The sequence below is a fragment of the Chamaea fasciata genome, unplaced genomic scaffold (genome assembly GCF_029207755.1).
Source record: "Chamaea fasciata isolate MVZ Bird 193981 ecotype frontalis unplaced genomic scaffold, bChaFas1.0.hap1 SCAF_1, whole genome shotgun sequence".
NCBI lineage: Eukaryota > Metazoa > Chordata > Aves > Passeriformes > Sylviidae > Chamaea > Chamaea fasciata.
Window position 1 is genome coordinate 32,342,485 of NW_027094086.1, and position 12,260 is coordinate 32,354,744.

The following is a 12,260-nucleotide window of genomic DNA, read 5'->3' on the forward strand; positions in this document are numbered from 1 at the left end:
TGGGACAAAGTTGTCTGTTAATTTTAATTTTGTGTCTTTTTATTGATATATGCTGTGGTAATTGTATTTGCTGGGTGAAGTTGCCACAAAAGAGAACTTAAAAAAGAAATACAAGCCTAAGGAGACCTCATTACAGTGCAACAGCAAAACTAAATAATGCAAGGGACATGACCTTGATAAAAAGAACTTTAATGCAAAACATGTTGTAATAATGTTAAGATTGAAGTTTGAGCACATTAAAACTATAGTTATTACACAAAGAAGGCCCTGGTACCTTTACATCAGTTCCATTTCCCTCCCTCTTCAACCTAAAGAGACATTACTCTTCTTCAACAAATGGTTTGATATAATTCCATCAAAGGAAAAAAAAAATTTATATTTATATTGATTCTGAAGGTATTATAAAGAGATGCCTGTCAGATACTCTAATGTCTCCTTATACGTATTACATGTAACAAAAATTAAATTAGGTAGCTGCTTCCGCCCATCAAACAAAATAACTGAACCTTTTCCCAAATGAGGTCTCTTAATTCCTGATAGACATTGTCCAGACCAGTAAATGGTGTGTGCATACATGAAGATACGGCTATCCTAGCACTTGCAGTGCTGTGATTTGTGGCTGAATGCATCCTAACATCACCCTTCTAAAAGAAGATGTGTGTGTGTGTGCACGTGTGTGTCTGTGTAAAACTGAAGACAGAAAAACAACTAAAGGAAGGTACAGCATTCAGAACTTAATTTCTTTCCACATTACTATTACTTGCTGTAGTGAAGTACTTCAAATGGGTTTTCTTACGGTTGTGGTAAATGTGTTTGAAAGGGAGTGAATAAATGAATTTTTTTCAGAAATGATTGGCTTTTGTGCGAGCTAAGGTGGCTCTTCTGGTAATTCTTTTCAGTATAGTTGGGAGGGACAGCTGAGAGTCATGGAGGCAAGAATGTGTCAGCTTTTCAAATGTATGGGATATTGCTCTGAGCTGTGTACTCTGGCAAGGCAGGAGTTGAGAGCAGGCATCCTGCCTGCACCTATTGAGACTGAAGTTTGGGACTATGAACATACAATGGTTTAATGATAATAGAAAAAATATTACAAACAGGTTGAGGCAATGCTAAATTAATACAGTTTTGAATATGTTTTGTATAAAGAAATAATCAAAGCCTAGTAGACTTTCATGGATTTAATTGCTTTAGTATGTGAAGCACCTTGAAAAGAAAAAACCCATCAGCCTTGGTTTAAATATGCATAATTGTGGTATATTGTGTTATTCTATAAATCTTTAAAAATGTAGGTCTAATTTTCTGTGAAACGCTGAATATGGTGGTTAGATTTGCTTTGTCTAACTTGTCTTCATTTTCTGTTCTCAAACTTCGTACTGTCATTAATACTTGTCCAAGTTCTATGAAAACCCATCTAATGCCTTCAGTTAGCAGGAAACCTGGACGAGTAATAAGTTCATTGCAGAGATAACAAACATTAAGTTATCTTCCTGTAGGGTGCTTTGACTCAGTGTTACTTTCTCTTAAAAGGTGATTAAAGAAAGTGGACCTCCTCACATGAAGAGCTTCGTTACACGAGTTACAGTAGGAGAATTCACTGCAGAAGGAGAAGGCAACAGTAAGAAACTCTCAAAGAAACGTGCTGCAATGGCTGTCCTACAAGAACTTAAGAAACTTCCTCCTCTTCCTGTGATTGAAAAGCCAAAACTTTACTTTAAAAAGCGTCCAAAAACAATATTGAAGGTATGTGTCCACCTTTGACACAATTAAGAATGTTTGCTCAGAAAGTGACAGTCACATTTAAAATCAATAAAGGTTTGTTTGTCATTTTCTGTCAATATTGTTACAGTTGCTTGTTACTGTCAATATTGTTACTTGTTTGCCTCTGCTAATATGCCTGGGCTTTTTTTAAATCCTGAGAATACTGTGGGATTCTCAAACAGAATGGCTTGTAAATAGCTCACATCACTGAGGTCTTCAAGGGTTTGGTTCAAGTCTAGTGGAGGATCAAACCCTCCAAGCAGCTCTGTCCAGCCATGGGAAGTTTTAGCATCATCTCCTCAGAGAATCCCTTTTAGCATGTCTAATGGTTGTCTCCCTGGGCTCTGTCCCCTCCCCAGTTTGAAGAGGGAGAGAAATACATGAAATAGTAAATTAATGGGGTGCTACTTTAGTGCTTCAGTACTTTACTAAAAGTTTGACCTTTAGAAATCAGTATACTCGGGATACAAAGTGCAGTTCTGAAACAGCCACCCAAAAACCACTTTAAATTAAGAAAATACTTTGGAGAGTGCAAAAGTGGATTTGGAAAATGTGCAAAAGACTTGTTTGTCACCTTCCTCTTTTCATTTGCCTTCAGTACAGAATAAGTGATTTTTCAGGAAAACCTAGATTAATTATAAATCTGTCTCCTACCAAAATCCTGGGGATCTAATTGTCAGAAACATATATAAAAAATGGGCAGGAAAATTATTTTATGGAAAACCATCAGCATTTAATGCAGCTTTAAAGCTGGAAGATTGGAAAAGTCTTTTGGCTTTGGCTTTCACCAAACATCTTGGAAAGTTTTTCTCAAGAAAGACTCTAAGGGTATAATAATGAAAAAATCTCATATATTACCATATACCGTTTGCCATTACGAACTTAAATTTAATTATACACAGTTGGCCTTGTTAGAAAGAGACAATAATTGTCAAAATAAGCTGGATATATAGGTGGTTTTTATTTTTGAATAGCCAAACTTCTGAAATGCTTTCAATGTGCCCATTTCTTTCAATTTAACTTGCATGTGTTTTGAGCATCAAAAAAGTGGCAACAATAACTTCTTTTTATTTGTATATGTATTTATGAGGCTGTATCTTATGGCCTGCTCTTTATTTAGCCTGCTCTGCATTTTGTCTTTGCCTGGCTTCTTGCCCACACAGCTGCCCTTGTGTATGACACTGTCTTAGCTCTTTCACCTACATCTTCTCTAACTACTTCAGCAGTTACACTATGTAGGATTTGCTGCACAGCTTTCTAAATATATTATCCGTCTGTGGTCTTTGCCTTCAGTTGCTGTTTATTTCCTCCTGAACACTTGTTTGTTATTTGAGTGCTTATCTTCTCTTAGCCTGCAAATGGTTTCATAAAAGGGAAATAGCTTCATAACATAAAAAATAATTCTACGTTATTTTTTTGCATGCAAGTGCATCCTTTGTGTTACCCTATATAAATCAGTTAAGTATGACATCAGATATATTTTTGTGGGTCTTAATTTCTTCCTAAAGTCTACAAACAAATATTTTCATAGCTATGTACTTTGAAAGAGCATTTGCCGTGTGAGCAATAATTAATTAAAAGAATTTCAGAGCTAGAGAGTTTTCAAGGACTGCAGTTATTCCCCTGTATGTGTGATCTTGGACAGACAACCTTGTCAGTCCTTTTGTTTCCCCAGTATGAGGTCAGTTCCCCCACCAACCAAACTTTTTGGCAAGTTAATGTGAGGATTATTGCCTGTTATGCATTTCAAATACTTTATGGGTGGTTCACCATAAGCAACAATTCTAGCCATTCACTTCACAGGAGTATTTTGTGGGTAAATTCATACAGCACAAAGAGTAAACCCTCTGCACCTTTAGTTGCAAGTTGCACTGTAGGATGGAAGGCCTGGAGTGCTGAGAAGGAAAGCAGGAAGACTGAAAAAGAAAGCTTCCTTATGTATGGCAAATGGTTTTTGTCCCTGTGTGAATCCCACCTTTTCTCAGTGTATTGCATGTTCCAGCATTGTGGCAACATATTTTAAAGGGTTAAGGGGAAGGGGTCCTAGAAACAGGGCAATAAGATATAACTGACTAATGAATCAGCTGATTTTCATCCATCCTTATGAGGACCTCCATAGATTGGAGGGGGTTTTCATAGCTTGCAGGTGCAAGGTATACACGCTACCTGCAGCAGTGGCAGATTATTTCTTTCCACAGTTTTGAGCTGATGATTCTTATCTTTTGCCTCATGATCAGAAAATGGAAAGTAAGTTACTTCTTATTCTCTCAAAGGGAGTATTACAAAAGACAGAATCCTAGTAAATGTTTTATTGAAACAGTATAGTCATTATAGGGATATATACTGAAATAATGGTTCTTTCTTTTAAACCTGGTTTAGACTGGACCAGAATATGGTCAAGGAATGAATCCCATCAGTCGTTTGGCTCAGATCCAACAGGCCAAAAAGGAGAAGGAGCCAGAGTATGTTCTTCTTTCAGAGAGAGGAATGCCTCGCCGTCGAGAATTTGTTATGCAGGTATCATTTGCTGTCATATTAGAGATAATGGTTTTGCTGTGTTTTCTTCAAAAAATGGTGGCATAATATGAAGTGGATCTCCTGTTTAGCTTTTTGCCTTGCTGTCGGATATACTGCAAAAATAGTATGAAATACAGTGTCAGAAAGCCCACCTAAACTTTCTTCTTTCTCTTAGGGAAACAAATGGCAATTGAATTGTCTGCCCTCTAGATGCTTTTCATGTGTTTTGCATTATTTTATACTCTTATTTTTATTTCACCTGGTTGTTATTGTATTTATCCTTGATGCTTCATGATTTATTTACTTTTACTTGTCTTTTTCAAACAAATTAAATTGGGCTGATGTTGATCTGAGGATTCCAGCAATACCTAATATTCTGAAATGTGGGTATTAATATCTCCATATTACCAGGCATTTTGGCTTTAAAAAACAGTGTTGTGAATTTTTTCAGATTTCCAGTTTCTTGGTGACTTTATCTCTGAAATACAACAAAAAGAAGCCAGCCACATGTTTTAGACTGTCCTCTGACTGGATCTAATACTGAAACCGTAGATCATTAAAATTCCTTTCAAATTTTAATTAAGAACATGTACAAAGATTTGGTATAACTGTGATATTTTGTTAGATAGCACAACAGCAGGTTGAGAAAGATTAGAAACAGGAAAGGATTCTGTATTCTTGTGTTTTCACTCAAGGGTAATTTTGTGCCGGAACAACTCAGAACAGCATACCTCAGCATGTTTTGACTTGTTGTCCAGAAACCACACCAAAATGTCACTTCTGATCATAAGCAAAATTTATGATGTTCCAGCACCTCCTTCTCCAGAAAATTAGTTATGTTTTCACTTAAATCTCTAAGTTCCTCCTTCATGTCTATGAAGATAAGCTAGTAATCTTAATTTTCTTGGACTTCAGTGATCTTTCTTCATGATTTATTTTTTTTTCTCTCTGAAGGAAAAGAAAGTATTGTGTTCCTTGTGTTGCAGAATCCTTTTTTTTTTTTAAATATAAATTTGGATTTCTAACATTTTATGAGTCCTGAAAGTATTTGAAAAAGTGTAATCCTATCACAGAAAATCTCATTTCCCATGCTTAGACCCCCATGGGACTGTCCGCAGTTGGTAGTTGTTGTGTGAGCCCTCAGAAGAACAGTGTAACATAGCCCAGTATTAGGAAGATGGGCTGGAAGTTTGGTTTTCTGTTGGAGGAGTGTCAATAATGGCAAAGTCTTTGGTTTGTATAAAAAAGGAATCTTAAAAGTAGTGAATATGTAGAAGATTCCTGTATCTAAGAAGAAAAAGTTAAAGAAACTCCCTAGAGCAGTTGCTTTGTTACAAATACTTATAAACTCCATTTTCACCTTTTTGTAATGTTTTCACACTAAAATTATTCTGCTATTTATCCCACCTTCAGGAAGTCTCAGTGGATTCATTATGACATGCAGAAAACCTTATCAGAATAAAAAACCTTTGTATAAACTACTTAAACCATGTTTTCATTTAATTTAATTGAATGTGGAAGTAAAATATCCAGAGATAATATGTTCATTTTTATCTGTCACACAGAGGCCAAGTTTAGATGTGATGAAATGGATCCAATTACTTGTCCTGGCTACTAGATAAACAGGAGAAAACCTCTGATGACATTAGTTGGTGTTCTGTTCCCAAAGTTAATTTCAGAAAGCTCTTTCTCTTTGTAGTCAGGCCTTTAATCCTTGATAGAGGTTATAATAATAGCTAAACCGGTTTTACAGGTCTGAGAAATAGTAACACATTGATTTATTGTGAGCTATGTTATAAATTATCTTTTTGTCTAGTCCCATTAAAGTCCCTCAATTTTATTGCGTATAAACTGGTAGCAGATTGGCTATTTTCTAGTTGTTATTGTGAACTGCATAGAAGGTAAGGTTTATATTTCAAGATTATTAATATTTTTGGCTTAGGTAGAGAAATCTTTTTTGCTTAATGATGTATATATAAGTACTTTGAAGAGATATTAATAGTTATTATTTATTTGCATCTTCTTAATATTTAGAATTAAGAAGTATTTGAGTAAAGAAAAATTTAAACTTCTAGGAAAATACATATATGATAAATTGAAGAAAGTGAAGAGTTATTGGATGACATAAACTACTAAATATCATTTATTCTTTATTTAGCATTTGTATGCCTTTTCTTACAAAATTTTTAAAGTTCCTTCCAAACTTTTTCAGGTCTTTACCTTTGGGGGATTTTTTGTTGTTCACATCACCTTGACAATTTTATTATTTTTATTTCATTTTGATTTCCTTTTTTTGACGTGCGAAAGACTGTGCACTATTTTGAGGCACAATTTGGTAAATAGAAGGGCTTAATGGGCTGAGCAAAATACACACATCAAAGAGCTATGAATATTGCCTAAATGAATAGCAGTGAGAGTGCTCATGTCACAAACCAGACATATACAACTCCAAGACTTTTAAGAATGGTACCAAAGCCAAGGATTAAGTTGGAACCACACATTTTGTGGATATCCATTGCCTAGAGTTTGTCCTTATTTGGGGGTTTTAATTTCTCCTAGTGTTGCGAAAGACATCATGTTTGTCAGAAACCCTTTGTACTGTACAGACCACAGGTCCACTCAGGAGCCTTCTTTCCAAGGACTGTTTGGATCAAAGCTTTTCAGGTGTAAGCAGTTCCAGCCCCTGTGTTCTTTGCAGCGCAACAAAGTGGGAGGAATGCAAATATGGTTTTCATCCTTCTTTAGAAACCACTCTCGTTAAATCTCCAGTCTGTTTGTCTCACCATTGTTCTGGGGATGATGCTGGGGAGCTGCTGCAGGCAACACTCCTTCCTGCAAGAAAGAGGAAGTAAAGACCCTGGGGCAGTTCTAAGGTTAACAGAGTGGGACAGAGGTTCATGAGGGAGAATGGGAGTGGTGGAAGACATAGGCAACTGTGTGTGCACTGAGATGCAGAAAAATGTAGCTCTTGGGTATGAGTTTGGTGGTCTTCTGAAAAATCTAAACAAGCTCTTCTAAGTGAAAACTGTAGTCCCCTTTTGCACGACTGTAGCTTTTTCAAGATAGCGTCTTCATCAAAAGAGCTGACAGCTGTTGACAGATCAGCAAGAGTATTATATGGTGATACTGAGTTGTGCATTTCCATGATTATGATCAATATTTTCTTTTTAAGGTAAAAGTAGGCAATGAGATTACTACTGGAACAGGCCCAAACAAGAAAATAGCTAAAAGAAATGCAGCAGAAGCAATGTTGCTACAGCTGGGATACAAAGCCTCGACTCCTCTTCAAGACCAGACAGAAAAGGTGAGAACCAATTGTTGTGATGACTACACTTTACCCTGGTCTAGATTTTTAAGCTTTATCAGCTTATCACTTAGTAAGACTGGAAGCTTAAGCTGGTGCAGGCCCTGTTTTAGGGAGTTGCTTGTCACGGATTAGCCTTTGCTTAGCTACAGCTCTACAGCTACACTTAGCAGTAAGTGCAGCCTCTGCTCCTGTGAGAGTAATTAGGAACAGAAATGCAGTTCCATAGAATAGTGTGTGTGTGCAAAAGTGTGCATGTGATCCATGCACATATTTCTACTTACAAATCAGAGTGAACGTGCCTCTTGCTTTTATTCCATTTTGGGCATCCATGACAGCCCAGAGGAACAGAAGGAACAGAAAGGAAGAACATTAGTAATTTTAAATATGAATTAGTAGTCAGTGTTTGTCTTCCCATTGCATGTGCACTAAAACCATTACAGAAAAATAATGGCCTGTTCACATTTGATGACTGATAAAGAAAACGTGTGTCACTTTTTTTTTATGAAAAAGAAATTGCATTTTGAATTTATATGTGTTGCAAGTACGTATTTCCTCGTTAGCTGTCTATAACTTAGCACTCCTCTCCTGTCTTGAATTTATTGATGAGGGGTTTTGTAACCAGTTGGGTGTTAAAGTTTTGCTTTTTGTATTCTGAAAAGATATTTGGTAAGGTATTTGAATAAGCTGGGGACTCTAAACAGCTTCTGTCATATACAGGGTCACTGCATGTATATATTTTGTTTTTTACTTATATGTTTACTGTGGCTGCACTCGGTAGCCAGCAGAATGTTCTGTTGGGCTTTTCTAGGACTACATGAGAAATCTGAATATAGTATATATATACACATCTATGTATATGTAAATATGAAGATATTCTGTTCTGTATGTTCTGTATTTTCCTAACCAGGAAAAAATAAATACTGTTCTGGTTACTTGGCCCCACCTTCTTCTGTTTCACTCTCCTTTGAGAGTAGCAGCAATATGTATGCTGTTCACGCTCACCTTCACTATGTTCTTCACTATATGTCTTAGTCATAGACAAGTGTGAAATACTCTAAACAGAGTACTTGGAAGCTGGATGATGTTCCTAGTGAGAGCACACTGTGCAGACACAGCCATTTAAAAAAAAGCTTCTGACTGAGTCAAATGATAATTCATTTTCACCAGAATGCTGAGACATTTCTGCTGTAGAATATGTTCCCTATGGTATAAAACTATCAACTTTTACTTCCCTGCTAATTTGGCCAAATGGCTTTAATAAAAAACAAGTCAAAAAAGAAATGTTTTTTCTAATATGAAAACATAGGTTTTCATTCTTGGATTTTAAATCATCTGAACTAATTTTACTCAGTATTTTTCAGGGATAAAGCCTGAAAAAATTGGGCCCGCAACATAGTTGCTTTGGAGAGCTCTACATAGTGGAAACTTGTGGTTACATTGAAATCCTTACCAAAAAACTGAGTGGCTAAAAAGGGATGCTGCTGCTTTGTTGCCCTATATTTATTAAGCTATTGCTTACAAGTGCATTGTCTTTGGAAAATCAGGCTTAATTGCATACTTACAGATGTAGACATTTTAGGATTGGTAGACTTGTGTACACTGGCCTAATATTAATCTGAACAAAATGAACAAACATATTACTGTATCCAAAAAATGTGAAGTACTCATGTATATGCAGTATCCTAACAAAATCATAAGAAATTTTTAAAGCTTTGTGGGGGTTTAAGGACATAAAATATCTAGAGTATCTGGTTTTATCTTCTGTATATAACAGACTGGACATATTTGGAGATGCACAAGTTAGTTTGTGTAGCTGAAAAAATTTTAACTCTCAAACTAAACTGAGGTGGAGAGAAGGGAAAATAGCCCTTAGATCTCTATCAGTTTGATAATTTCAATCTTCCTTGCATATAAATTGCACAATAAAGATATACCATTAGAAGATACTTGTTTCACTGTTTGAATCCAAAATGGGTCCCAGTGTAGATTACCTGATGTAGCAGGTTGGCATCTAAATAGGTAATTTTCACTTGTAGGTGTTCTGATGATGTTAAAAAAGGCAATTCTTTTTTTGCCCTGTGCCCCCTTTTCCTCAAGTCCTTTCATTCTGTTCCTCTTCTCTTAAAAGAAAGCAAAATCAAATTCAGTGGGGTTTTTTTCCTTAACTCTCATACATAAAATGTGACTGTATTTATTGTTTTAACGGAGACCTAAGAGTGTTTTAAGAGCAACGTGTAGGGCTGATGGCAGCACAAGTAATCCAGGTAATGTAAAAAAGTAAAGGCTTTGCTCTTTTCTGGGTTAAACTGATTCCTGAAAGAAATCAGTAATGGTTGTGCAGAGCCTTGAGGAGAGCAGTTTGGAGGTGTGCTGGGAGACATTTTGCAGTTGTCAGAATTTTAGCTCTGTGGATAAGAATGGAGACTTGTAATAATTTTTTCATGTTTCCATCTTTTTGTTTCTTCTTGCCACTTGTATTTTCTTAGAGAAAAGAAAACTGGGGTAGATTGAATTCATGTGAGGCAGCAGTATAAGGATCACTTACTCATAGAGGAGTTCTTGTTAAATTCCTCGTCATGATCAAGTTAATAAACAATAAGAAAGAGAAGAATGAGGCAAAGTTGGAAATCTTCTCGTATTGTAACAGTGTGCTTGTACTAGCATCATGTTACAGATGGTCTGGATGTATTCCTGACAAAACCATACTGTTGTTACAGCAGTAAATACAAACATATTTGTAGATTTCATATTGCTTATTCATATGAAGAGCTGTTGTCACCCGTATTTTCCAAAATACATATTACCTGCTTCATAATATGAATAAAACAAGTTAAATGAAAGTGCATAGATGTAAGTGACCAGTTTGAAAGCTGACTAATGCCTGTCCTCCCTTTCCATCAAATATATCCCATTTTCACTGCACATTGCTAAGGCTCTTTGGGATGTACGTGATGATGAAAAGCAGGGAAACGGTCATTGAAATACCTGCTTTTCATAGTGTGCTCTCCCTTCCTCTTTTCCAAGTAAAATGTATCACCTAGTAGTCTGTATGATGACATGGTAGTAATCTAAACAGCCTTAATGCAACCTCTGAGATGCAGAGGCAGATTTCAGCTGGTTGATTTTCCTTCTTATCTCTTTCACTTTCCAACCCCATCTTCGAGAGCAAAGGATTACAACTTTGTTCTGGTATATAGCTTGCTTTGCTGTAAGGTTTCTTGTTTGCAGAGAAAATCGCAGTGAAATCTGAAAAGGATCATTCGTTTCACATTTATGGAGCTGGTTGTCAATAGTTCCAAAGTATTGCGGAAGCTCAGACTTTTTAATCCGGTTTTGTACATAAACCTAGAACATTGCCATTTTGTTTCCTGTGTAAACCTCAGCAGTGGCTTCATTTTGAACCTCTGAGTTAATTGTTACCCTTTTCCATGGCAGAGTAATACCCAGTATTAAACATAGTAAAATTAATTTGAAGACAATTAGCTCCCCCAAAAATATATTAAAATAATGGAAAATTGCAATCATTTTTACTTCCACTTCAGTGACTAAATTGATTCCTAACAAGTAAATATTTTAAAATTACACCCAAAGTACTTTACAGTGTTTGCACATTCCTTCATAGGCGGTAATTAGGATCTTCTTGTTTTAGAATGTAATTTCTGTGTTGGCTGTTTATGTTTTCTGTTGAGAGCTGCTTAAAACATTTAATTTTATTTAAGTCTGATTTGGTAACATATTGAGTTGAACCTAATCTTTGGGGAAACATTTATATTTCAGTGTTAGGCAATAGTTGTTTAAGTTTACTCATGAAGAGTACATTACTCAACCTATCTTAGGCAAAATTAAGATGAGTTAGCAAAATTCTGTGAACAGATGTAGTAATCTCAAGTCATCCTTTTTAATATCTTTCAACTAAATTTATAAACAGGAATGTTCTGTTTACGGAGCAGTTTGCTCTTTACTTACTTGTCTTTTTCCACCTGTTTCAGCTTGGAGATAACAAAAGTTGGAATGGCCAAAATGTTGGGTTTCCTGAGCCAACAAGTAACAGTAAGTATTGCTTTCTAAATTTATATTGATAACTTAATTCTCTTTGTTTCTGTATGATTTGAATTATCCAAGATAATTGAAATGCTTTTTGTAAATATTTTAGGGTTTTTGTTGCAATTAGATGAATTAATCCCTGAGTGTCCTGTGTGTGGGTGTAGGTATGAACAAGTGCGGGAAAAAGGAAATTTTTATTTACTCATTGAATGATTGAATCCTTAAGTTTGTAAGGGATTTCAGGAGGTCACCTAAACTGCTTGCTCAAAGCACAGTCAGTGCAGGGTTGAGGTAAGGTTGCTTTTGGCTTTTTTACAGCTCTCCAGGGATGAAGGTTCTGTAGCTTCTCTCAGCAACCTGTTCTAGTGCTTAATTATCTTCACACTGATTTTTTTTTTTCCTTTTATTATTGTCAAAACATCTCTTATTAGTTTAGGACTATCGTCTCCTGTTCTTCTGCCATATACCTCAGTTATGTGCCTGGCTCCATCTTTTCTGACAACCTCTTCTTAGATATTGGAAGGCTGCTATTGGGTGGCAACAGATTTCCATTATCTAGGAATTCATCTACCTAAACTCTAAAATCACAGCTTAGAGACAAGGATGCTGTGGGAGACATGATGTCAGAATCCTT

The 12,260-nt window shown here is 35.9% G+C and overlaps 1 protein-coding gene across 2 annotated transcripts in view; it reads left to right on the forward strand.

Moving 5' to 3' along the window:
- Positions 1 to 12,260, forward strand: part of STAU2 (staufen double-stranded RNA binding protein 2) — a 172,425-nt gene that overhangs the window by 61,262 nt on the left and 98,903 nt on the right. For both annotated transcript variants that reach the window (XM_066180164.1, XM_066180171.1), the window contains exons 8-11: positions 1,528 to 1,740; positions 4,138 to 4,275; positions 7,448 to 7,579; positions 11,572 to 11,632. In XM_066180164.1, the coding sequence (XP_066036261.1) occupies positions 1,528 to 1,740; positions 4,138 to 4,275; positions 7,448 to 7,579; positions 11,572 to 11,632 (544 nt within the window). The remainder of the gene's footprint in view (positions 1 to 1,527; positions 1,741 to 4,137; positions 4,276 to 7,447; positions 7,580 to 11,571; positions 11,633 to 12,260) is intronic.